General features: G+C 39.4%; 1 protein-coding gene across 1 annotated transcript; it reads left to right on the top strand.

Moving 5' to 3' along the window:
* The first annotated feature begins 1,352 nt into the window (after positions 1-1,352).
* STT3A (STT3 oligosaccharyltransferase complex catalytic subunit A) lies at positions 1,353-25,581 on the top strand. Its single transcript, XM_008688264.2, has 18 exons — positions 1,353-1,491; positions 3,542-3,668; positions 4,556-4,616; positions 8,009-8,130; positions 8,495-8,640; positions 9,828-9,918; positions 10,782-10,888; positions 11,517-11,681; positions 13,072-13,252; positions 14,042-14,197; positions 15,714-15,805; positions 16,462-16,617; positions 16,843-17,031; positions 17,861-17,977; positions 18,093-18,195; positions 23,316-23,504; positions 24,292-24,407; positions 25,019-25,581. The coding sequence occupies exons 2-18, from the start codon at positions 3,581-3,583 to the stop codon at positions 25,055-25,057; spliced, it is 2,118 nt and encodes a 705-aa protein (XP_008686486.1). The 5' UTR covers positions 1,353-1,491; positions 3,542-3,580; the 3' UTR covers positions 25,058-25,581.
* Positions 25,582-27,854: the final 2,273 nt, after the last annotated feature.

The following is a 27,854-nucleotide window of genomic DNA, read 5'->3' as shown; positions in this document are numbered from 1 at the left end:
AAAAAGTATCTTTTTTTTTTTTTTTTAACTTTAAAGGAATCTAATTTTAGTTCCTTTTTCTTTTTTGACAGAACCCGCCCCCCCCACACCCTAATTCTTGTTTTGAAGAAGCATTTACTTGAAGTTCTTCAAGTAATTCCTTCAGGTTCCGCTATAGTTTCCTTGCGTTAATAAAATTACATTGACCACACTGTAAAAACAAAACAAAAAAGCAGAGAGCTGTTGAATCATAACGTCCCAGGATTAACCTGGTCATGCGAATTGTGAAAAGCACTGATTTTGAAGCACAGATTTAAATGCGCTTTCGGTATGTTTGGTCTGTTGCATTCATTGTAGCTTAAATAGTAAGATAAACGAGTGGCACTGACACTGACTTTGAAGAGTTACCGACGCTCCCATTTTCTTTAGTGTTAACTTTTGCCCACTGCAGTGTGTGTGTATACGTGCGTGTTTGAGAGGCAATGGAATTGGCTGCTGAACTTCGCCCTCTTCTCTGCCTTCAGCATTTCTCTCTTGGGGGGAAGGTGGCTAAGGGGGAGAGAGGGAGGAGAGAACAGTGCTTAGGGCAGCTGGCAGATACCTTACGAAGGGGTGAGCTGACAAGGCACAGCAAGGCTGCGTGCTGGGTCTCCGGATAAAGCCTGTCTACTACTTGGAAGGGCTGCCTCTGTGGCAGTGGCTGACTCTTACTAGTCGGGCAGCGGAGACCCTAACAGTTTAACCCCCACGATCCCTTTAGGCCTAGGCATACTCGCTCACGAAGTCGGGGGCTTCAGAAAGGCATATGCCTCGAGAAACGTGGCAGGGCTCTCTCATCTATCGCAGTTCAGGGGAGCATTGTCAAAAACAGCTCTTGAGCGAATTCCGACAAATCTTGCACAAGATGTAGCGGCCTGGACCAGAAAGCATTTGAGTTTTCATTGAGAAGAGGTAGAAGAGTCTTCCCTCCTCTTGTTTAACCTTACGTTAGGTAACGGTCAAATTCTGCATTCTCTCCCTAACCGAGACTAGAAGTCTCCTGGCCCGGCTCTTTGGGGTTTGTAGATTCGGTTTATCGCTCCGCGTAGTTTCCGCTTCTGGTCACATGACTGGGGTAAACCCGCCACACCTTCACCCCGGCGACTCCTTCTCTGTCCGCAGACCGACACGTCACTCCTCGGCTCTCAACCAAACTGCTCCGAGCACGTTCTTTCCGCGCTCTCGCTCTCAAGAGCAAGCCTATCACAGCTCGGCGGGAGCACGAGGTCCCGCCTCCTAACTGCTAAGTGATATCTGTATTGTCCAGTTAAGAAGTGGGAGCGCGGCTTTGTCCACGCCTCTGGCTCTGACAGACAGTTCCTCAATCCTATCGCTCTTTCGAAGTGTGGTATCGACCCTGAGGCAGCCAATGGGAAGCGGTCCAGGAGGCGAACCAGGCCGCTGCCAAGGTTGGGTGCGCCGCTGAACGGATGGCAGAGGGAGCCGAGCGGATTCCCGAGGAACGCTGGCCAGGTGAGAAGGCCTTAGGCTATAACTTGAGAATTAGCTGCAAGTGCAGCCCAGGGTGTTGGTGGCGCTGAACGAAGAGCAGGAGGTGGGCTTATTGGAGGCGGGTGGGGTGTGTGAAGCGGAGTCGAGGGCCTTGCAGAGGAGGGGGCGTGGGATGTGGGGTGGGGACATCCTGGAATGGAAGGATGTGAAGGTCTGGGATGGGGCGTGCTCTTAGGCCAGAAGGGTGTGGGAAAGATCGGATCCTGGGACTAGTCCTGGAGAGGAAGGCGCTCAGGATGCTGAGGTGGTGGGGTGCCTGCGATGGCTAGTGTCAGAGGTGTTGAGTTATGTGAAGGTGGGAGGCAGGGAGTTGGGACCCGCTAGAGTGAGCCGAAGAGGGGCGTGGAGGGGAGTAAAAGAGTGAGAGGGTGCGAGAAAGTGTGTAGGCAAACTGGGCTGGGGAAGTTGCAGTCTTGGAAACTAGAACGAGGGTGGGACTAGGATGCCACAGCTCGCAGCCACCGTTGAGGAGAGCAGATGGTAAGTATATGAAACGTGTCTTTGCCCTTATATGCTTTAGCGATGTGCTAAAAGGACCAGCGAGCACACTAAGAAAACTCCCCTAAGGTCCTGACTTAAATGACCAGTTCCTGTACTCAGTTTTCAGGTAGAGGTTCTAGTACTCTCATTTCCTCTGCTGACTCTTCTAGGTATATGGCTCATATCAACTCAGTGGTATAGACATTTTTCTGTTTCAGGCATTCCAGAAAAATACAAACCTGCGGGGTGTGGCAGGATTATTGACTTCCTAGAGTTAAGTGTTTATTTTTTATTACAAGATAGGGTAAAACTTTCGGGTTGTAATTTAAAAACATGTAAAACTGCCCCTCTGGGATAGTTAATTATGGAAAAGATGTTGGAGCTAGGAATGTATGATTGATTCTTAATGCCTTCCACCTAGTCCGGTGTTATTTTTTCCCCTCTTTTCCTCCAGTAATAGTGAGAAAAGGATTGGGAGGGATGAAGGTTCCTTTTTTCCCCTGCAGTCTTGAACAATGTTGCATATTCTTTATTACTATGTTCTTTATCATTTAGCCCTTGGTAGCTTATGGTTTAAGAAGGTAGCACTATCTTAAACAGAAATAGCTAACCTCCTTCCTTCAACATTTTACTTTAATCTAGTGTTTTTTTTTTTTTTCTTCCCTGCGCTTTTCTTGTCTCAGTAGGAAAAATTTGTTTTCTTTTCCTTTCGGATTGTCATCTAGTTCCATGAGCTGTCTCTGAGATCAGTGGCTTAAATCAGCAGTGTCAATTACAGACAAGTCTTGAGACAGGGAATTGGAAGTGGCTGTAGATCTGAGCAGTGTTGCAGCGTGATATATGGAATTGAAAGTGTAGTGATCTGTGTATGCATATCTCTCCCTCTTGAGTGCATCACTACCTGAATTAGTGATCAGTCATGCTCTTTAGTTGACCCTGTGAACCCGTTGGGATTTGGAACAGAAAGAAGCTTGTAGGCAGTCAGTTGCTGCTGAAATGTAGGGCAATAAATTGGGCATATTCAGTCATGACTTATTTCTCTGATTTCTACTTTCATCTCTGTACTTAATATTAATTTCCTGCTTTCTTTCATTCTGTCCTGCTTTTTTCTAGAATGCTCTCTCCATTTAATTATTTTTTTCTCTATTTCCAATTTTTCTGATTTTCTTTGCATCTTTTTCCCTAACCACCTTTTTTCTATTCCCATGTTTGCTCTTTACTCCTATTGTACCGCACTCTTGCCAGTAGTGATTATGTACTTGTTAGCTGTGAAGGAGTAGGAAGCGGAATTATGGTGATAGAGTCCAATCACTCCTTTTGCGTCTTGACACATAGACCTGACTTATGCCTACTTCCTTGCCAGTCAGTAATAACTCAGGCAAGGCTTGGGTGTTAGTATCAGCTCTGACCCTCTCTTGTGTGTTCTTTAGCTCCTGTCTCCTTTATGGTTTTTTGTCACCATAAAATATAAAAATGAATTAGATAAATTGACAGTGTTTAATAACCTATACTGTTGACTTTTCCATTTCAGCTATTTGAGTGTCATCTGCTGCTACCCATTGATGTCAAGATGACTAAGCTGGGATTTTTACGGTTGTCCTATGAGAAGCAGGACACACTTCTGAAGCTTCTCATTCTGTCAATGGCTGCTGTGTTATGTGAGTGTGCATGTGGACCTCTCTTTCTTTGGGGATGGAAAGGAGAAAATCTTGAAAAAAAAATCAAGAATGGCTTTCTTAGATGCCTTGTTCTTTTCAGTAGATTGTGATATGTTCTTTTTACTGTTATCCATCAGCGTAATTTTATGAAGACAAAATACAGGAAACACGGGATTATAAAAGTCAGGGCTAGAGATCATCTGAGAAAGAATGAGAAGCATGCTGTACTAATTCTGTTTTTTCATAGGACTGAAAGATATACTGGGGACCCTTGGACACTGAATTTTTTAAAGACAATTATCTTCAGTCTAGTTGCCTACTTTAGTATTTCTGAAAATCTCTTCAGAACTTATTGTATTTTTAGATTTTCTAGCTCTTGATGAATCAGAAGTATAGTCTTGATTTGCCTTACCTCTTAGTTTGCTTCAAAGTAAAGGTTAGTTGTGGGGAGGGGAGGTTAACATATAAAAAAGATGACCATGTAAGTTGATTGCAGTATTAATAGGGGAATGCATTGTTACAGGCCTTGATAATAAGTAGTTAAATGTGTACTACCTACATGGAAAGTGTAGGTGTCATTGTCAGGGGAAAGTGAATTTCTTGTGTTTCTCCTGTGTGGGAGAGATGGATAAATACTTTATTCAGGGGTCTTCTCTCTCCTTTTTTTTTTAAAGTAAACTCTGCCCCCAACATGGGGTTCAACTCATGACCCCAAGATCAAGAGTCACATGCTGTACTGACTGAGCCAGCTAGGCAACCCTATTTAGGGATCATTTTATATTTCCTGTGACTTCTGTGCTGGATAATACTATTATCTCTATAATACTATAATCTATTATTTTTCATGGCAGACTACCATTAAAATATTAACTCTCTGGTTTTTGTAGCGTTCTCCACTCGTCTCTTTGCCGTCCTGAGATTTGAAAGTGTCATCCATGAGTTTGATCCGTGAGTACTTTTGCTTGGTCTGGTATTTGCTTTGGGAAGCTTTCAGGTTCATGGGTTTCAAATTGCAAAGTCTAATCAGCTCTCGGTGATGGGGATGTGCTTCCTATATATTTAGGGCGAAAAACCCTCAAGTTTTCCAAAGGAGATAATTGCTTCCTTTTGAGACATTTCTGTTGGAATTAACCAAGTAATTCTCTCAAGCTCATTATCTGGCTGGGCTAAGAGAAGTCTGGCTGCTCAGCTTGGTCCACAGTTAGTGATACAAATTGAGGGAAAGGGACCTGGTGTGTGTTTAAGGCTCAGAAGAAAATCACAAGTCATGAACTTGAGATTTATGACTTTTTGTTTAATAATTTATCTGATAGAAATTGGGCTTGTTAGTTAAGTTCTAAGATATTGGGGCAAATTTAAAGCCATGAGTTTGATTAGGGATTTTAGGGGAGTGTTCATTTTGTTTTAAACACTGTTTTACAGATTATCCCTAAATCCTTACAACCCTAAGGAGATGGAGGTGCTATTTTCTCCTTTATGTAAATGAGGAGACTGAGGCTGGGAGAGGCTGTTGAAGGTTATGTGTTTGCAGGAGCCAAAATTTGAATCTAGGTTTGTCCATCTCTAGACACTAGAGTCACTATGTTGTATTGCTTAAGGTTCAGGCCTAATTAAATATTTGAAAAGCCAGAATCATAGGTTCTTCAAGTGTCATTAATATTTTAAAAATAGCATATTTTAGCTTATGGAACATTGATTCAAAAGTTGATTTGCGAATTTGTTATTTTGTGGAGGTATTTGAAAGCACTTTGGAGGCACACAAATATTTTCTTTGGGGCCTCTCAAATCAATTTGTATTTTTTTTTGTCATGAATGAGAAAACATATCCTTTCGTTTCTTGATCACCAGTCTGTTAAGGCTTTTTCTCAGATTCTCTAGGTGAAAAAACATTGAGGCGAGATGGTCAGGGAAAATGAGACTATCTGCTCTGTAGCCACAGACCTAGAAGGAACTGTAAAGATCTTGTGATTTGATGCTTTCTTTGGTGGAGCAGGAAGCTGAGGCCTGGGTTGTGACTCCAGTCGAGACCTTTTCCCACTAATTTATACTTCCTCTGCGTTACTCTCCCTGCCTTTAGGTAAAGGACATAGTTCTCACACATGTTGACTGCCTGCTACCCTCTTCCCTGTGTTTCTCTGACAGTTACCAAAATAACACTCATCAGCAACAGACAGAAGGATAGAGATTTCTGCCATCTGCTGCTTCTGCTTACTTCAGTTGCTAAAACTTGACTGACCAATAAGGGAGTAGGGTTAGAGGGATGGGCAGGAAAGGTGGTTAGTCATCATTACCTTTAGTAATGAAAAATTCCTTTTATTTATTTATATTTTTTCCTTATTTCTTTTTACTTTTTTAATTAAAATTTTATTTGAATGTAGTTGGTACACAGTGCTACATTAGTTTCAGGTGTACTACATAGTGATTGGACAAGTTTATACATTATGGTGTGTTCAGCACAAATGTAGCTATCATCTGTCACCATACAATGTTATTCCAAATCATTGACTGTATCCCTATGCTGTGCCTTTTACGCCTGGGACTTATTCATTCCATAATTGGAAGCCTGTATCTCCCTTGCTTTTTCATCCATTTAGCCCATTCCCCCAACCTCCACCCCTCTGGTAACCATCAGTTTGTTCTCTGTATTTGCAGGTCTGATTCTGCTTTTTGTTTGTTTTTTGTTTGTTTGTTGTTTTTTTTTAAAGATTTTATTTATTTATTTGACAGAGATAGAAACAGCCAGCGAGAGAGGGAACACAAGCAGGGGGAGTGGGAGAGGAAGAAGCAGGCTCATAGCGGAAGAGCCTGATGTGGGGCTCGATCCCATAACGCCGGGATCACGCCCTGAGCTGAAGGCAGGCACTTAACCGCTGTGCCACCCAGGCGCCCCTTGTTTGTTTATTATTGTGAAATCATATGGTATTTGTCTTTCTCAGTCTGACTTTCTTTTAGCATAATACCTTCTAGGTCTATCCATGTTGCAGCAAATGGCATGATCTCATCTTTTTTATGGTTGTGTAATATTCCCATCGTGTGTGTGTGTGTGTGTGTGTGTGTGTGTGTGTGTGTGTACACACCACATCATCCTTATCCATTCATCTACTGATGGACTCTTAGGTTGCTTCTGTATCCGTAGATAATGCTGCAGTAAACATATGGGTGTATATATCTTCAAATTAGTGTTTTCATTTTCTTTAGGTAAATTCTCAGTAGAGGAATTACTGGATCATATAGTATTTCTGTTTTTAATTTTTTGAGGAACCTCTGTACTGTTGTCCACAGTGGCTGTGCCAGTTTACATTCCCACCAGCAGTGCATGAGGGTTCCTTTTTTTCCACATCCTCACCAATACTTGTTATTTCTTATCTTTTTAATATTAGCCATTCTGACAGGTTAAGGTGATATCTCATTGTGGTTTTGATTTGCATTTCCCTGATGATAAGTGATGTTGACCATCTTTTCATGTGTCTGTTGGTCATTCTTATTTTTATTTTTTATTATTTTTTCCTTATTTCTTTTAAAATAAGAAACATAAGAGAAGAGGTTACATACCTTGGATCTAAAGAATTGTGTCTTTCCATGTATAGCTCCAAGCATTTTATATCAATTTTTAAAAAGATCTTATTTTTAAGTAATCTCTGTACCCAATGTGGGGCTCAAACTTACAACCCTGAGATCAAGAGTTACATGCCCTACCAGCTGAGCCAGACAGGCGCCCCTCAATATTTTTTGTGTAATTTATATTTTAATGCTATTATGTAGGTGGCATTCAGAACTATTTTAAATAACATGAGTAGGATTGTTGTAAGTTTAAGCACTCGTTAAGAAGTTTGTGTACTGAGTTGATTAAAAAAATTGTTAGGTGTATAGGTGTTATACCAACATCTTTAGAGATGCTTATCATTTGAAGGTATCCTTGTGTCCTCCTGTGTGGTATCAAAATGTTCTTTTGTATGTTCCTGTCTCTTGGAAAGGGCCAAATTTATTGGTGCTTACATCTCAGCTGTTGTGTGTTTGGTGCTTGAATTCTCTGACTGGTGCTGATGCCAACTAATTGACAGGCTGGTGAAGGATCCTGCTTGAGTTAGGCTCCGGTTGCATTTCCTTCTTAGAGAAGCAGTGCTTTAGTTGAGACAAGCATGGAGCTAGAAGTGAGGGGACTTAACGGTAGTGAAAAATGATTTTTATACTTGCCATAATTTTTGGTACCAAATTGATTTTTATTGGAACAATGATAAGTTCCTCAGTGGCGAAACCTGAGCAACAAAATTCTCTGCAAATTGGTAAAAGTATTTGAGTATGAAAAGGAGGAGACACCGATCATTTCTTTCTTGCCATAGGTACTTTAATTATCGGACTACCCGGTTCCTGGCTGAAGAGGGATTTTACAAATTCCATAACTGGTTCGATGACCGGGCCTGGTACCCTTTGGGACGAATCATTGGAGGAACAATTTATCCAGGTGAGAGGAACAGGATTTTTTTGTTTTTTAAGTTTTTTAAGAGAAATAAGGCATTTCTATATTGTAGAACAGTTTCTCTTATTTCTAGTATATTCATTTTGTGACAATTGTCACTTCATTCTGATTATAGATTCCTAAAAATGGGTCTAATATGTACAAGAGAATATGTATGGGAGATGGGATGGGTGGATTTTTCATAAATTCTGGAATTTATGGGCCTACCACAGTTGCTGTGTTAGTATTTCTGGTGGCTTGTCAGGACCTATGTTATCACTTTATTGATACTTCGATTTTCTCTTTCTCTTTCCCTTAAGTTCTTTGTCTTACTAAGATAACCTAATGGGGTTTCTTCTTCCTGTTACAGGCTTAATGATCACCTCTGCTGCAATCTACCACGTACTTCATTTTTTCCACATCACCATCGACATTCGGAATGTCTGTGTGTTCCTGGCCCCTCTCTTCTCTTCCTTCACCACCATCGTCACGTACCACCTTACCAAAGAGCTCAAGGTGAAGGATTTGGGGTGATAGGCTTGGGAATGAATGTTGTTGAACCCCTCTAGTAATTGCTAACGAGTGGGGGATTGAGAGCCTCAGAAGGGCAGGGAGCCAGAGACAGCTTTGGCTAGCCTGAATTACTGGGTTCACTCCAGCCCCTTCCTAGAATATGTGGTTTCTCTTTATTAGCAACTATTTGCCCTTATAAGAGAACATTTGAAGGTCAAGTGTAAATTTTTACATAAGGAAAAAAAAAACATTTAAAATGTAAAATGTGAGTTTTAAATTTTGAAGTCCTCACAACCTGAGGGAGAGGAAAAATAACTACAGGAAGCATTCCAAAACAGTTAATTTTTCCTACTGGCAATGCACATTTAGCAATTACGTGTTGATTTTTTTTCAGCATTTATTTAAAAATTATTAAACTACTTTTGTAGTAGGCTCCATAATACTGACTCTCTGTTTCTAGGTTTCTATATTGCTGATCCTGGCTCCTTGGATGCTATTCTTAGTTTGTGGCTATGGTGTCAGGGAGATACCTGAGAGGTGATACACTAGTAGGAGGTCTTGGGACACTTGAGTTTAGTTTGGAAACCTTTTCATCCTTCTCTTTGCTGCCCTTGTTCCAAATTTGACTCTTACCAACAGACCAGTCCTTACTCTCTTTTGGAGTGAGTCATATTTCGTTGTTCCTCTCTTCTGAGCTCACAGATTGCCTTGTGATATTCCAACTTTATTATCCAAACTCCTGGCATCGTTAGTCAAGATAGATGATCACCTTTTGGCTTTTTAACTAAAATAATAATTGTCTTCCTTTGATTATCTTTGCATTCCTTTTAGAGGTGTGACTGTTCGGCAGTGCGCAGATATTGTTAGAGATAGGGACTCATAAGCCTTGGAATACTCCAGCAAACAGCCCATTCTGGGGCAGTGTCTGATGTCTGACAGCTTACATGATTCGTCTGTCCTTAGCATATGTGTATTCAGTTTCAGACAAGCTGGTCTCATCATGGGGAATTGGTTGTGAAGTTTTTAGCTTTCTTGTGCTGCAAACATTTCTAGCATTTCTTGCATCACTTCTACCTTGGAAAATGTTGGACTGTTCTCTGGGCCCATTTTAAGTAGAATGGACTAGTGGATTCTCTCTTCTCTTTTAGGAGTGGATAGTGTTAACTTCCTGTTACCCTCTTTTCTTATAGGACGCAGGGGCTGGACTTCTTGCTGCTGCCATGATTGCTGTAGTTCCTGGGTATATCTCCCGATCTGTGGCTGGCTCTTATGATAATGAAGGTAAGATTTAAAATGCTGAAGATTATCTGTTCATCTCATTATTCAGTAGATCTTCAGGAAGTGCAGTAGAATCTGAGTTCATATCTGATGTTTAGCAATAGCAAAAATGGTATCTGGGTGAGAAGATTAGAAATGGGCAGGAAGGGACCTCAGACAAATTTAAAGTCTCTCTCTCTGTCATCTCCTCCAGAAAGGTAGCTGGTAATTTTCCTTATATAAGGCCTTTTGCTCTTTTCTGTATTCATAAAAGTAGAGTTAGTTTAGTGTTGAATGTTACTAATATTTGAACATTATAATCATTTGCTTTTTTTTCCTAGATAAGAGAAATGGATATTCTTCTTTTTTAAGGTTTTATTATTTATTTATTTAATTATTATTTATTTTTTCAAAGATTTTATTATTTGAGAGAGAGAGAGAGAGAGAGAGCAGGAGTGGTGGGGAGGGGCAGAGGGAGAGGGAGAGGCAGATTCCCTGCTGAGCACAGAGCCTGACTCAGGGCTTAATCCTAGGACTTCAGGATCATGACCTGAGCCAAAGGCAGGTGCTTAACCGGCTGAGCCAGGCAGGCGCCCTGAGAAATGGATATTCTTTTTTTTTTTTTTTTTTTTTTTCAGATTTTATTTATTTATTTGTCAGAGAGAGAGAGTGCACACAAGCAAGGGGGAGGGGCAAAGGGAGTGGAAGAAGCAGACTCCCCGCTGAGCAAGGATCCTGATGCGGGACTCAATCCCAAGACCCTGGGATCATGACCTGAGTTGAAGGCAGATGCTTAACCGACTGAGCCACCCAGGCACCCCCAGAACAATATTCTTAAATAGGATGCCAGTATGGCCTTTTACTGAATTGTTCTGTTCTTTCTTCAGGAATTGCCATCTTTTGCATGCTACTCACCTACTACATGTGGATCAAAGCAGTAAAGACTGGTTCCATCTATTGGGCAGCCAAGTGTGCCCTTGCTTATTTCTACATGGTAACTTTTCACTCCTTTCTTCCATGAGTGGCTCTATTGGGATCAACTGATATAAACTGGAAATAGCTCTTGGGCTTTGAGACCATGGATTGGAGGCTAGAAGTCTTTATTGTCTCTTGTGTCCCTACAAAGCCCAATCCAAGGCAGGTGTGGATGTCTATCCAGTGTGTAATAGCAAGGTAGAGATAATGTTTTTAATTTTTAAAGTTCTTCAGATACCATGTGTCCTATGGGTACATATTGGTTATATTTTTTCCTGTTCAATCTTATGTATTCACTTAGACTTCTTCCCTTAACTGCTTCCACTTGCTGTGTATCCTTAAATCCTCCATATAACGTTATCATAGATTGCATCTAGATTAAGCCCGAGGGTTGGATCCTTCTTCTTTTGTGATCATGATGGCAGGAGGCATAGGGAATAGGGGATTGAGGTACAGTAATAGGTGTGAATTTAATTTTCCTATTTAAAGAAATCAGTTATTTAAACTCTTCATGCCACTTGGCATAAATGAAGTTTATAGTTACTGTAAAGAAATGTTCTTTGCAAGGTCATAGGTAATATCCTAAGGTATAGCGGGGGCCTGAGGAGGAATGCTTAGAGGAACTCTTCCTTTTAATTCTGTCATAGGTCTCTTCATGGGGAGGTTATGTGTTCTTGATCAACTTGATCCCTCTCCATGTACTGGTGCTGATGCTCACAGGACGTTTCTCCCACCGGATCTACGTGGCCTACTGTACTGTTTACTGCCTGGGCACCATTCTTTCCATGCAGATCTCCTTTGTGGGTTTTCAGGTGAGCCCTAGACTGAGTAGAGTTTTTAGCTGCTTCTGCTTTCTCTAAACAGCTCCAGCTAGCTTGATTTATCTTGGATTCCAGTGAAGAGAGTAAGATTTATTTGCAGTCTAACCTTGGACTGTTGTGTTAACTGAAGTGACAGAATCATTGGTCATTAAAGTCGGCTTCCAGGGTGCGTTAATATTTGTTCCATAAAGTTGGAATTGAATGACTGTTAATTGGGCTTAGGTTTGTTGGAGGAGAGATACTTTGATCTGAGTTGATATAAATGCAAAGTTATTTCCAGTCCTTTTTAATGTTGATGAGTTCATGTATTGGTAATGACCCCTGAACTTCTTGATGGGGCCTGTGTGAAAGTCCTTTAGGAAGCAAAACACAAACGTAACCACATTACTCGTAGGGTTAAGGGACAATTATGAAACCAAAGAATAATGTGGTATGTTTGATTTCTCATGTAAAATTCTGATGGAAATGGAACCCTTATTCAGAGGTCAGCAGTATTTTCCTTACTGATCACCTACTGTATGCAGTTTGCTAATCAGTGAAATATAAAAATTAAAAATAGGATCCTGGTCCTTAAGGGAGTTACAGTCTTGCAGGGAAGGAAATACATGCAGGTGTCTATATTCTGTTATATAACAGTTCTGGAAATGTAATTCCTGGGCCAGTAGCATCTGGGAACTTGTTAGAAATACAAATTCTGGGAGCAGCTGGCTGACTCAGGGCATGCGAGTTGATCTTGGGATTGTGAGTTTGAGTCCCATGTTGAGTGTAAAGAGTACAAAAAATAATAATAAATTTCAGTATTCTGAAGAAGCAAATAAATTCCAAATTTTTTATTTTAAAAAATGCAAATTCTGGGGCTTTATCGAGATTCACTGAATCAAACTATAGGGGAAGACTCTGAAATCTGTGTCTTAACACTCTTCTTTGCCCTCCCCATTTATGGTGTTCACTAGTTTGAGAACCATTGGTCTAAGCAAAGAAAGAATTTATAAGTAATGGAAGAGATCTAAAGGGCATGGAACATAGAGAGTAATGGATTTCAGTTTAGGCAGATTAGGAGGAAATGGTATTTGCATTAGGCCTTGAGTGATGAGAAATTCTGTGAATGTAAATTTTGGGAAAGTGAGAAAATTGCTATCTAGGCTAACGAAATAGCCTGAGCAAAGTCCAAAGTTATGATAATGATAGAGTATTGGATGCTTTGGAGGACTCTTTGGAAAATGCAGCAGGCGAATTAGACCCTCCCCTCCATTGGCCCTAATTCCTCTGAGGCCTCAGAACTCATTTGACCCTTTGTTTGGTCCGAACTAGGTCAGGATATTCAGGTCTCGGCTAGATCCATTGTTTTCCAGCATTGTCATATATATGCTTTTACCTACAGCCTGTCCTTTCATCAGAGCACATGGCGGCCTTTGGGGTCTTTGGTCTCTGCCAGATCCATGCCTTTGTGGATTATCTGCGCAGCAAGTTGAATCCACAGCAGTTTGAAGTTCTTTTCCGAAGTGTTATTTCCTTGGTAGGCTTTGTCCTTCTCACCGTGGGAGCTCTCCTCATGCTGACAGGTAGGGAAGGCTCACAGCTTTTGTAAATGGGTATGGAACATATAATAAACTTTAAAAATATGGGTTATTTCTTGACCATGGAAAGGTTCATTCTTTTCCTCCTCAGAGTATAAATTCCTGCTTCTCACATTCAGTCCACTTGTCATCCCATTGTTTGGATTCTGCGTAGTTAAGAACGTCTGGTTAAAGTAGCTCTTAATGTCAGAAACATCACACTTAGTGAAAGGACTGTATCTCACCTTGCTAATTTCTCTCTCTCTCTCTCTCTCTTTTTTTTTTTCCCTTTCCTGTTGGTAGGGTGGGAGAAATCAACACTGCCGGCCATACCCTACAAAGATGGCCTTGTCTAATCCCATATGCACTAACCCGTGGCTGTTTAGCATGCTATGTTTTCTTCAGTTCTCAGAGGCTGATTTGATTCTGTCCAAGTCTCTGTGTATTGTCTACTTTGGAGCAGCACTGGAGGGTATAGCTGAGTTAGTTTATAGAGTTGGCCATGGTTTGGCCAAATTTGACCTAAAACCCTTTGAGGTTTTTTGCCTCCCATCTTTTGCCTCCCATCTCTGAGTTTATGTACAGCCTGACTTTATTCTGCTAGCTGTGCTGGCAGAAGTACTCTCAAGTTTGAAAGAAACGATGGTTGAAATTCTCAAAGTATTGATGGCATTTTAACAAAAACCTACTCTGTCTCAGAGACTTTTACTAAAATGGAAAATTGTGATTAGTTAGGATCAGAGGTTATTTTGTTTCAGGAGTGATTGTGAAATGTTTTTTGCTTCTTTGCTCCAGGAAAAATTTCTCCCTGGACGGGGCGTTTCTACTCACTGCTGGATCCTTCTTATGCTAAGAACAACATCCCCATCATTGCTTCTGTGTCTGAGCACCAGCCCACGACCTGGTCCTCATACTATTTTGATCTGCAGCTTCTGGTCTTCATGTTTCCAGGTCTGTCTGCCTTGTGTTCTGAGGTGGCCTTTTGGAAGAATCTCCCACTGATTGAAAATAAGTAAATTACCCTCATCCCTGTGTTTTGTTGTTTCTGTTTTTTGCCTGTTTTACCCTGTGCCATACAAATGATGGCTAAGCATTTTTCTAATATTTGAGGGAGAGTAGGAGTCAGAAGTTGAACAGTTAGAGATGCTGGCAAGTTCAGAGCCTCCTAGTTTTCTGTTCATTTGTGTTATAAGTTAAAATTCAACTCGAATTTGAATTCAGGTTTTGGCTTTTGTTTTTGAGTACCTTCAGTGTACCTCTCTCCCACCCCTCATCCATTACTCCTCCCTGGTTGTTTCTTGGCAGTACTGAAGTTTGAGAATAGGCATGGCTGATTGTAAAGACTCAGCTACTTATCTTCTAGCCAATCCAGATATGTTTTTGGATTTACTAGAGGCGGCGTGCTTCCTTTTTTTTTTTTAAATTGTGTAACTTCTATTTTTTTTTTCCCAAATGAAATTAAGTTGTCTATTGTAGAAAATATAGACAAGTTAAAAAAAAGTAAAAATTTCACCACACATCTGTTGCTAGTGTTAACATTTTGATGTATATTCATCCAGTTATTTATTCATTTATTTATTTTAGGTTTGTTTTTTTTAAGATTTTATTTGAGAGAGAGAGAGAGAGCACTTGAGGTGAGGGGCAGAGAGAGAAGCAGACTCTCCACTGATCAGGGAGCCCTATGTGAGGCTTGATCCTGGGACCCTGGGATCATGACCTGAGCCTAAGGCAGATGCTTAACCGACTGAGCCACCCAGGCACCCCTTAGTTATTTTTTTTAATTAAAAAATTTTTTTTTAGTAATCTCTGTATCCAGCATGCAGCTCAAACTCATGACCCCAAGATCAAGTGTTACATGCTCTTCTGACTGAGCCAGCCAGGCCCCCTCATCCAGTTATTATTGAATAAAAATAAGATGATATAGTTTTTCCCCAATTTTTTTCGTTTTATAAAGAATCATAATTTTGTTGTTTAGTGTTATTTTAGAGATATGATATTTAAATACATTATCTGTTTTTTTTTTTTTTTTAAAGATTTTATTTATTTATTCGACAGAGAGAGACAGCCAGCGAGAGAGGGAACACAAGCAGGGGGAGTGGGAGAAGAAGAAGCAGGCTCATAGCAGAGGAGCCTGATGCGGGGGTCGATCCCGGAATGCCGGGATCACGCCCTGAGCCGAAGGCAGGCGCTTAACTGCTGTGCCACCCAGGCGCCCCAAATACATTATCTGTTTTAAGTACAGAGATATGTAAAGAAAGCAAATGGTCCGTAATATCTTGCAGCAATATTTTAATTGATGTATTGTATTCTATTATATAAATGTACTATAAAAACTATCTCGTTTATGTTGGAAAATAGGTGGTTTCTGAATTTTTGCTATTTTAAAGAGTTCTGTAGTAAACATCTTTGCTCGTATCTATGATTATTTATTTTAGTTGCTTACTTCTTTTTATTTTTACTTTTATAGTTGGTCTCTATTACTGCTTCAGCAACCTGTCTGATGCCCGGATTTTCATCATCATGTATGGTGTGACCAGCATGTACTTTTCGGCTGTCATGGTGAGGAATGCCCTCAGTCCTAGCAACAGTTCTGCCCCTGACTCTGAGGGGCATGGCAGGATTCAGAATGTACTGATGATTGTGCCCATGCTTCCCTCGGAGCATTTGAGTACTGAGTTGTAAAGCTGCTCACTGTTGCTGCTCCTTCTCAAGGATGTATGATGGACTCATACATTCTGGTTGTGGGGCCCAGCTTGCTTGGATTCATAACCTTGTGTCAGGAAGGGGCACATATACTCTGCTGGAGAAAGTGACTGTAGGCAGGTTTCTTCCCCTCTCTTTCTGTATGTCTTAAGAAAGGAGCTGACATTTTTTCCTTAAAGCCCTGGGAGGATTGCCAAGTGTTAGATTGTTGAAAGAGGAGAGATTTTATATATTGTAGTACAACAGTGTTTCTTTTAAACCATAGTTAAATACGTTCTTTAACATATCGTTATTCGGGACACATACATATATACATACATAACTGAAAACAGTTTAAGAAATACATACTTATACTGTAGATATATCAAGTATCTTCTCATATTTTCTTCTTTTTTAATTGAGAAATCATGTTTGTTGAAAACCACTGAACTGATGTCATGATGTACTAATAGGTTGAAATCTGTAATTTGTAAAATGCTGATTGGACTGTGTTTGCTTCCTGTCTCTTGTAGGTGCGTCTAATGCTAGTGTTGGCACCTGTTATGTGCATTCTTTCTGGCATTGGAGTCTCCCAGGTGCTGTCCACGTACATGAAGAATTTGGACATAAGTCGTCCAGACAAAAAGAGCAAGAAGCAACAGGATTCCACTTACCCGATTAAGAATGAAGTGAGAATTAAGCAACACTAAGAACAGACTTGGGAAACTCTGTGTGTGTGTGTGTGTGTGTGTGTGTATTTTTTGAGTGAGGGAATAGAGTGTTATCATAGTGGTCAGAGTGAACTCGTATAGCCCCTGACTTGTTTTGATTCATCTCATCTATATTGTGTGTAAGAAGCTGCTCTGAGTTGTATACATTTAATTTGCTTTACACCACAGTTCTTCCTTATTTAGGTGGCAAGTGGAATGATACTGGTCATGGCTTTCTTTCTCATCACCTACACCTTTCATTCAACCTGGGTGACCAGCGAGGCCTACTCTTCTCCCTCCATTGTGCTGTCTGCCCGTGGTGGGGATGGCAGTAGGATCATTTTTGATGACTTTCGAGAAGCATACTATTGGCTTCGTCACAATACTCCAGAGGTAAAAATTTGGGGGGAGTGGGATTGAGGGGTACAGGGAAGTGGGAGCCATTTGCTGTGATAGTGAATCATATAGCTTTTAGATGGGTGGAAAGCCTGGAGAAATTGGAACTATAGAACCCTGGTGTTGAATGAGCCCTAAAGGTCATCTTCCATTCAATTCAGGATTTCTTCTGTATCCTTACTGGTAATCATCTACACTCTGACAGTGTGGTGATTTTATTATGAGGTAGACCATCCCAATTGTAAAGAAATCAGAAAATAGAAACAAGAAAAAAGATACTGATTTTCCGTAAAGTGATCACCTGATGATAAGCACTTTTAACATTTTGGTTTGTACTTTCTGAGAACCTGAAGTGATTTTCTTTGCAGTAGCTATTGGGAATAGCCCTTCTGAGTTAGACTCTTAATCAAAGCTGTTGAGAATTTCTTAATTCTTGTCCATTATATTCTGTGGTTTATATTCCCTCCCATCTTGATATTAACTGTTTTTTGTGTATTGTGTTAAATATTGTTAATAATTATATTTAATATGATTATCTGATGATACCAGATTATTTATTTGGAAATATTATGCAATCCCCTATACCTACCTACCTTCCTATTATGCTTGTTTATATAAGGTGATCTGAGATGAAAGTATTGGAAATGTTGGATTGTTTAATTTGCACTGAGATTTCCTACATTTATATTATAAATGTAGGACCAAGTGCCAAGATTTATCCTGGTTAGGCAGTGCCTCACTTACTATCCGATGCCTTTCCAGTTCTTCTCTTGTATTTGATTTTTGGAGGCAGTGACCTTATTTTCATTTCCCATTCTTCTTTCAGGATGCGAAAGTCATGTCATGGTGGGATTATGGCTATCAGATTACGGCTATGGCGAATCGAACAATTTTAGTGGACAATAACACATGGAATAATACCCATATTTCTCGAGTAGGGCAGGTAAAGTGAAGGAATCATTTGAGTGCTTGGCACACAGGATTCTGTTGGGGAATATTTCTCTCTGAGGGGTATGACTTGGAATTTTGCTCTGAGAAATGTGCATTTATTTTTCTAGGCAATGGCGTCCACAGAAGAAAAAGCCTATGAGATCATGAGGGAGCTTGATGTTAGCTATGTGCTGGTCATTTTTGGAGGCCTTACTGGGTATTCCTCTGATGGTATGTACTTGATTCTATTTCTAACTGTAGGTCATAGATTCTAAGAAAACTAGATGAATCTCCTATTTTTCTGTTTCTGTTTTTTTTTTTTTTTACTAATATCAACATATTTTGGTTGGGGAAGTTCCTAAGTATTTGCAACTTTAGGGTTTATATGTTTTGTTTTGTTTTTTGGCAACGAGTAAGAGATAAAAATAAATAATTCTCATATAGGTATGCCATGTTATAATTGTCTAAAGAGCTAGGAGTAGTTCCACAACCAGTAAACAAAGAACATAAAGCTTAGCTGAACCTCTTGTGTTCATTTCACAGTATATATAAATAAAAAAGTAATAGCAAAGTAAAATACAATGTGAAGAAAAAGAACATAAGGCATCTGAAAATGAACTTAAGAATTAGCATTTTTAGTGGGTTTAAGCCATAGATTCATATGCCAGTTTAAAAGAAACTGTTTCATATTTTTGTGTGTGTATGTGTGTGTCTGTATGTATGGCATATGTTACCATGTTCCCTGTGATTAATAGCAAAACCATGTTTTTAGAAGACTTGTCAAAATGTGGTACTCTGCCTTAAAAAAACTATAAAAAACTAAAGCAATAACTATTTTATACTTGAAAATGTTAAACATTTTTGAAGGTTTAGAATAAAAAGTGGTAGATACTACCCAGTCCCCAAACCTAAACTCCCTATGATATCAGTTTACAGAGGCAATCATTTCTTCAGTTGTTTCTTCTAGTACTTATGTTCATATTTCTAAAAATATGTATATTCCTCTATTCATTGATTATTTTAGATATGCTGTGTCAACTTACAATTGTAAAGAAGAAATTTTGTTCTTTTTATCACTCCCCACTTCCTCCTTTTCCTCTTGATTCTTCTTAGTGGGGTCAATTTTTAATTTTTGGTTAAATAAAGATAAAGTATTTTCAAAATTGTGACTATGTAAACATTCATTGCTGAGTCAGCCAGTATACCGTGGTTATATTCTTATCTAAAATAACTTTTGTTTTCCTATAATTAATAACTACCTCATATTTTTATCTTAATTTTCTTCAAATATATGACTGCTTCTTAGAGATGTTTAAATTTTAGATTATATGTCTGTGTATATATACAAATAAAGTGTATGTATATACACATTCTAATTATCTAAAATTATCACTACCACATATAATGTGTACATTCATATATATAAAAATACATATACACAAACACATACACAAATATTTTTCTGTAGTATTTGGCTATGTTGTGACTATTAGAAAACGTATAAATGATTACACACAAACAGTGCTGGTAAATTGTGAAAGTTCAAGTCTGTGGACACATGTCTCTGCTATCATCATTCTTCTTCTGCATGTACAAGGCACACATGGAAACCAATCTTCTAATTTTATACTTGGTACTTTATATGTATATATACATACACTTTAAACAGAAGTATGTTTAATGCTACATAAAAACAAATGTCATTATCTGGATTATATTGTAATTTTTTTGTGTGAAATTAAGGAAAGTAGCATGTGAGACACTTGACAAAGTAACTTAACATGAAAAGATAGTGCTAAGATGAAGAGGTTTCAATTTTTAAAGTGAACTTTGCATTGAACTTTTTTTTGAATGCAGATATTGTAAGTATATAGCATGATCAGTTTTCACAAGGGGAACATATCCATGTAACTAGCACCCAAATCAAGAAACAGAATATAACTAGTGTCCTAGAATTCTTCTTTATACATCCCGCATCTGCCCCCACCCCCAGTCTTCTAAGGGTGACTGCTATCTTGGCTTCTAATGCCATTTGTTTGTTTGTTTGTTTTTTTAAAGATTTTTAAAATTTATTTATTCGACAGAGATAGAGACAGCCAGCGAGAGAGGGAACACAAGCAGGGGGAGTGGGAGAGGAAGAAGCAGGCTCATAGCGGAGGAGCCTGATGTGGGGCTCGATCCCATAACGCCGGGATCACGCCCTGAGCCGAAGGCAGACGCTTAACTGTTGTGCCACCCAGGCGCCCCCATTTGTTTGTTTTTTAAACAGATTTATTGAGGCATTTTAACATATTGTACACTGCATATATTTAAAATCTGTAATTTGGTAAGTTTTGACACAAATATATACATATCTGGGTAGTTTTGCTTGTTTTTGAACTTTATAAATGGAGTAGTACAGTATGTACCCTTTGTTTCTGGCTTTTTTTGGTCAATATTATGTATCTAGGATTCATTCATATTGCGGGTCATAATAATTTCTTAATTCTCAGGGCACCTGAGTGGCTCAGTTGGTTAGGCGTCTGCCTTCCACTCAGGTCATGATCCTGGAGTCCCCGGATTGAGTCCTGCATCAGACTCCCTGCTTGGCAGGGAGTCTGCTTTTCCCTCTGCCCTTCACCCCACTCTCTCTCATTTTCTCTCTCAAATAAATAAGATCTTTAAAAAAATTTCTTAATTCTCATTCCTGTGTAGTATTCCATTGTGTAAATATGTGTAATATATGCATTTTATTTTATTAAAGATTTTATTGAGAGAGAGGGAGCACAAGTGGGGGGGGGCAGAAGCAGGGGGAGAAGCAGACTCCCTGCTGAGCAGGGAGCCCAATATGGGGCTTGATTCCAGGATCCTGGGATCTCGACCTTAGCCGAACGCAGATGCTTAACCAACTGAGTCACCCAGGTGCCCCAGTGTACGCATTTTAGTGTTGATGGGTTCAGTTTGGGACTGTCACAAATGATGCTCTTATGAACATTATCGTGCTTGTCTTCTGGTGAGCATATATATAATTTTAATAAAGAATGGAATTGCTAGTTTAGAAGGAATGTATGTGTTCAGCTTTAATAGGTACTGGCAAAGAGATTTCTAAAGTGGTAGTACCAATTTACATTCCTACCAGTAGTGTCTGAAATTCTTGGTTGCTCTGCATTCTTGCTTAACATTCAGTATTACAAATCTTTCATTTACTCCTGTATGTGGTGGTAATACAGATGTTCTAATAAAGATGGAGAAACTGTTCCTTCATAAACACTTGGTTATGTAGGAATATAAAAATGTGACAATCAGATTTAGTTAGGTCAAACTGATGCATAATTGTGAGAATGATAGCATAGGTTAAGTTTATGTAAAGAAAGACTCAGAAAGAAAACCTTAACAGAGAAAAGCTTTCTTTAGACATTGTGCTATGTTTTTGAATTGTTGCAAGAGTAGTGATTTGACAATTTCTCTGATCTATATATGGAAGCTAGACTTTAAAAAAAAAATAAGATAACTACTGAAAAAAGAACACTATCATCTAAATTTATGAAAACATGCATGTGAAAATCATGAAAGAAGTATTGTTTTATTTTCTCATATTGAATTTATTTCTCAAGGTCAAATAATTAGGCTGCATTTGTTGGAATTCTGAAAAACTCAAGAGGTATTGTATGGTGAAAAGGAGTGAACCCAAAATCTAGAGATTGTTGCTATTATTATTATTTAAACATGGTAACATTCCAGCTGGTGCCTTCTGTGAATACTTTTTAACATTTTATTTATGTATGTATGTATGTATTTATTTAAAACGATTTTATTTATTTATTTGACAGAGACAGCGAGAGAGGGAACACAAGCAGGGGGAGTGGAAGAGGGAGAAGCAGGCCCCTGCCGAGCAGGGAGCCTAATGCGGGGTTGGATCCCAGGATCCCAGGACCCTGGGATAACGACCTGCGCCGAAGGCAGACGCCCAAGAACTGAGCCACCCAGGCGCCTTTTAACATTTTAAAGTAGCTTCTCCCACCCTCCCTCTCTCCCTTCCTGCCTCCGTTCCTCTCCCTTCCTGCCTCCCTCTCTCTCTCCCCCTTTCAATCTTTTACAAACACACAAAAACACATGGACAAATGTGCCCCAAAACAGCCACTGGTATTGCCTTGATGGCTGATCCTCTCTTTCCCCCTGCCCTAACTCATTTTCAGTCATTATTCTTGCCTATCCCGAGTCTATTAAAAAAAACACCACATGATGGGGCGACTGGCTGGCTCAGTTGGTTAAGAGTCTGCCTTTGGCTCAGGTCATGATCTCAGGGTCCTGGGATGGAGCCCTGCATTGGGCTCTCTGCTCAGCAGGGAGCCTGTGAGCAGGGAGCCTGTTTCTCCCTCTCCCACGCCCCCTGCTTGCACTCTCTCTCAAATAAATAAAATATTTTTAAAATTAAAAAAACCCCACATCTCATAAAGTTGTATATGTTAATATATACAGCTTTTGGTATATCAGTCATACTTCAATAAAATGGTTTTCAAAAAAGCACACAAAACTTGGGCCCTGATGATGATTCTAAGATGTTTTGAGCATTTTTTTTTTTAAGATTTTATTTATTTGACAGATTTGGCAGCGAGAAAGGGAACACAAGCAGGGGGAAGGAGAGGGAGAAGCAGGCTTCCCACTGAGCAGGGAGCTGTATGCGGGGCTGGAGCCCTATGCGGGGCTCGATCCCAGAACGCTGAGATCATGACCTGAGCTGAAGGCAGATGCTTAACTGACTGAGCCACCCAGGTGCCCCTGGACTAGCCGCCTTTCAAGTTTTAGTAGCTACACGTGGCTAGTATACATAGCTACTGTATTGGACAGCTCAGACCAAATACCTGGGAATAATTTCTGTTGTGACTTAAGTCTGGACCAATAGCACAGGCTCTCAGAAGTCTAATAATCTACAGGAAAAGTTGCAAATTTTGAGGGAAAAGTTTTGCCCCCACATTGTATTTCTCATTTTCAAAAAATAGACTTAAACAGTACCATTTCGGGTGGCTGGGTGATGGACATTGGGGAGGGTATGTGCTATGGTGAGCGCTGTGAATTGTGTAAGACTGATGAATCACAGATCTGTACCCCTGAAACAGAGAATACATTATATGTTAATTAAAAAAAATCTAAAAGAAAAATTATTAAATAGTACCATGTCTCATTAGAAAAATATTTTGAGGGATTTTCTTAAAAGTAGTGGCTTTTGCAAATGTCATATCACTATGCTGTTACTTTAATATTGTATGTCAACTATACTTAAAAAAAAAAAGGAAAGAAATAATAGCTTTCATTAGGTGATTTAGCTCCAGCAACCTTTGTGACACAGCAGTTCTCTTTCTACTTTTTTCTAGACATCAACAAGTTTCTGTGGATGGTCCGGATTGGAGGGAGCACAGACACAGGCAAACATATTAAGGAACACGATTATTATACTCCAACTGGGGAGTTCCGTGTAGACCGTGAGGGTTCTCCAGTGCTGCTCAACTGCCTTATGTACAAGATGTGTTACTACCGCTTTGGCCAGGTCTACACAGAAGCCAGTGAGTGACTCAACATTAGTAATTATGTGATGCTAATACGTATAGTTTTTTTCATATGCCAAGCACTGTTCTAAGTGCTTTATGTCTATTAACTTGTTTGATCCTTACAACCCAAAACAGATACTAGTATTATTTCCATTTTATATATGAGGAATTTGAGGTACAAGTGAGTTACTTACCTGCCCAAAGTCACATAACTAGTAGCAGAGTTAGGTTAAACTCAGACAGTCTCGCTCTAGATTCTGTGATTTTACCCATTACATTTTATTGCCTCTGAGTGGAAGGTATTGCAGTGGAGAGAGGAATGAAGGGGGGATACAGTGATATAAAGGACTTTTCATTTCTTTAAAAATATGCCTGGAGAATAATCTGATTGGGTTAAGTCTTCCTTCTGACTTTAATTTCTTGGTTCTGCACTAGAGACAATACCTGAAGTGGATGCAGGCCTTTGACTTCTGATGGGTTCTTTTCTGATCCATGGGAGGGTTACTAGTATAACACAGAGGCCTCTGGGTAGCAATCCTCAGGAATGGAGGGGCTGGGAAATCAGCCCCCTGTCTTTTAGAAGTGGTAGCCTCTGTGGACTTTGCCAAGCATCAACCTGGAGAGGACCTGAGTCAGGGTAACACTTCATTTGTCCTAACTACCTGATGTCTTTTCTCTAAACAAACTTCAGGCTGAGAAATAACATTCCCATTAGTTGATGATTTACCAAATTGATTTACTCTTTCCTTATGAAATCAGCACTGTAGAAAGAAGTGTTTCTCCTTTTTTTGCCCTTTTCTAGAGCGTCCACCAGGCTTTGACCGTGTCCGGAATGCTGAGATTGGGAATAAAGACTTTGAACTTGATGTCCTGGAGGAAGCATATACCACAGAACATTGGCTAGTCAGGATATATAAGGTGAGCAGATGATGCACTGAGAAAGCAACTCTCATGTTTGTGGATTGGTTCTAGTGCTTACAAATGGGCCACAGATTTCTGATCAGGGACATTTCTAGTGTCAGAAAAGTAGTTTACAGCTCAGGATGTTACTGTTTTTATTTTAGATTGTTCTTTGAGAGTAGACACCCTAGTCTGCTGTCATTTTAGCTGTGGTTACAGTGATATTTTTCTAGTTGGGACTGTACTTGATCTGTTTTCGTCATTATTAGGTCTGGAGGGGAAAAAAGAGAAAGTGTATGTGTGTTTGTGTGTTTGTGTACATGCGTGTGCATATATGTGTGTATGTGCGTGTACACTATAATTTCTTCTCTCCCACTGAAGAATTTATGGCATAGAGTCACACAGAAGTGTGTTATATCTCTTACATAAGAAAAGATTGAGAACCCTTGATATATTTGGCAGGTAGATCTGCTCCTCAGAGGTACTCCAAAAGGCTAAGCAGAGAGTAGCTAGTCTCAAACCAGTGCTCATTTAATCACGGAGCCAAATCAGGCTGCAGAACCCAACTCAGTAATGCTCTTCCAAGTTGACCTGACTGTAAATATTAAAATGACATCTTTGTGTTGCAGGTAAAGGACCTGGATAATCGAGGCTTGTCACGGACATAAATGTTACGTCCACCTCTGATATGCTTCGCACTGAGCGTCACATTTAGGACGCTGAAGACGTTTTTTAAATATGCAGTTTATAAGAACAGAGCACGATGGGATTAGTATTGTCTGGAAGTTTTGCCCTGGGCGGTATGGGCTGGGCCAAATGGAATGATTTTTATAATTCTGAGCAGGTTACCAAATGAAATGTCATGGCTTTACTTTGGTCAATTAAAGGGGGGACCTTTTTTTTTAAATGTGCCTTATTTGTTTTGACTTATGACTGATTTGAGAAAGGCAAAAATTTGTGCTGGGCTGATAGAAGGACAGAAAGTAAACCTCATCCATGCTTTTAGCTCCCTCAATGAGCCATGTGGGGGCATTCTGTCTCTCTCAAATCAGGAACACTATCAAGGACTAGCTCAGATCCCACTTGTACAAATAGTTTTGTCATTTCAAAAATCGCAGCGCCTAACACAATGCCTTGCATATAGTGGGTGCTCAGTAAACTTTTATTAAATGAATAAATGTTTGTGGAACCAGAGGAGTGCTGTTTCTGGGCAGGAAAGTCTGTGTTGCCATCATGTCTCTGTTTCAACATCTCTTGTCCTTAGAGTCTCTTTCCTTTTATGAGGGACAAAAGGTGGCTAGCCATACCTGATCTCACCAGTATTCTTTGGGACTAGCTAGGTTTTTTGTTTTTGCTTTATTATTTTGAGCAAGAATAAATCAAGAGAGAATCACTTGAAGTTTTGAAGACTCAAGGCAGACAGTGAAATTGTTCTCTATGGAGAAGATGAAACTCCTCCAATATTATGTATAGAATTTGATGGTCAGGTGTTTTTGAATCAGCTGAAATATAATTGTACATTTCTACTTAAAGTCCATCTTTTCAGTACTCACTTATCCATGATATAGTAAACATCTCTTTGCTCATTTCCTTTAGCTTATATACTAAAACTCTTGTGATATATTTAAGGGTGAGCTTCTTAGTCTCAGCTAAATATGTGGCCCATGATCTGGTTTGAAGCCCTTGCCAAATAAGCTATAAATTAGAAGGGGGAGGAATTACTATTAGCAAGTACCTGGAGACAGTGCTAGCCCAACTGCAGTAAAGAAGAGAAACTTGAAAAAATTTTAACTCAAAGCACAATAGTTCCATCAATATTCAATGTCAGGACAAATAGCCTTAGATTCAGTATAGCAGGACAACTGTATGTATTTTACAACATAAGACATATTATCAGTGATGTCTATAAATCCTAAGTCATTAAAAACATAAGGTAACTGTTTAGTGTTACCTGTTTAAGAAATAGGAGCAATTACATGAATTTTAGATAAGTCCTAATGGTGCCCCTAAAGGGTATGCTCAGGTATTCTTGTATACCCAGGAAACTTAGCCTTCCATACCAATTTATATACTAAGTGCTTGACCTGTGGGTGAGATTTAGATTGGTGTAAGATTTAATTTACTATATGTAAATATATTACTTGATTTATATATAGAATTTCTCCCTAGTGGAAGAGGTTATTCTGAGCTTGTTTTTTTAAACCAATATGAGCAATACCAGGTACAGATCATTAGTGATCTTCTTCAGAAGCATATAAGGGATAATCACTATAGTTTTTAGTCTTATGATCTCAATTTTGTTACCTTCTAGGCTACATGAAGCTATCTTTTTAAAAAATTTACTTTTCACTTCCATTGTTCTAGTGCACTTAGTGTAAGAAAAATCACATAGTTCTAAAAAAGCAACACCACCTTTCCACCCCCCAGAGACAACTACTTTCAACTCTGCTGATTCTCGTATTACTTACCTCCATATCATTAAATAACTTGTTTTATTTTGCTGTGTGTTGATTTTTCAATTTTAGGTATCATCTGGTGACTTGGTGGTGTGGAAATTGAGGGTATAGCTCTTTCACCAGTCTGTGATTCCCATGACACACATATTCTTACCATTTTATGGTTCTGTCATAGTTACAACTTAGATGAGATCAATATTTCTTATCTTATGGTTTTCCACAACTAGGTCATGTGGTTACTCTTTTTTTTTTTTTTCCGGCCTAACTTTTTTTTTTTTTTTTAATTTGTATTTTATACTTGATGCTCATTTCCCCCCAAACTGTCTTTGGTTTGTAACAGCATCCTTTCAATATGTTCAGACTTGTTAGGTATTCATTCTTAGAGAGGTCTTCTATTTTGGTATGTTCCAGTTTGGACTGGTTTACATTCCAGATTTGCTACCCAACCTGTTGGTATCCTTTCACTATCAAATTGTGTTAATCTCCTAACTTCCTTATCACCTCTACCTACCTTCCTGAGAAAAAATGTGTGGGAGATAAATTTCTTGAGATCTTGTCACACTCAGGGGATAGGTTAGCTACGTACAGAGTTCCAGGTTGGGGATAACTTTAACTTCGAATTATTTTGAAGGTATTGGCCCATTGTTTTCTGTCTTCTAAATGTTGTTGAGGAGCACAGTGCTATTCTTTTCTTTTTTAAAAAATTATATTTATTTATTTGAGATAGAGCATAAGCCAGGGGACAGTGGAGAAGGAGAAGCAGGCTCCCTACTGAGCCAGGGAGCCCGACGCAGGGCTTGATCCCAGGAGCCTGGGATCACATGACCTGAGCTGAAGGCAGACTCTTAACTGACTGAGCCACCCAGGCGCCCCTGCAGTGCTATTCTGATTCTTAAATTTTTTTGTATGTGTCCATTCCTCTAACTCCCACCCCAGACCTATTAAGATCCTCTCTCTGTATGTAATGTTTTGAAATTTTACCAATGATGCACTTGGGGATGGGTCATCC

The sequence above is a fragment of the Ursus maritimus genome, unplaced genomic scaffold (assembly GCF_017311325.1).
Source record: "Ursus maritimus isolate PB19 unplaced genomic scaffold, ASM1731132v1 scaffold_16, whole genome shotgun sequence".
NCBI classification, from domain to species: Eukaryota; Metazoa; Chordata; class Mammalia; order Carnivora; family Ursidae; genus Ursus; species Ursus maritimus.
This window is presented reverse-complemented; position numbering and strand designations above follow the sequence as displayed.

What these genes read in the sequence shown, in the direction of transcription:
- STT3A (XM_008688264.2), top strand. Translation starts at nt 3,581, where the DNA reads ATGACTAAGCTGGGATTTTTACGGTTGTCCTATGAGAAGCAGGACACA. An exon ending in TGTACTTTTCGGCTGTCATG is followed by an intron (nt 15,806 to 16,461) that starts GTGAGGAATGCC and finishes TGTCTCTTGTAG; the next exon opens with GTGCGTCTAATGCTAGTGTT. An exon ending in TTCGTCACAATACTCCAGAG is followed by an intron (nt 17,032 to 17,860) that starts GTAAAAATTTGG and finishes TTCTTCTTTCAG; the next exon opens with GATGCGAAAGTCATGTCATG.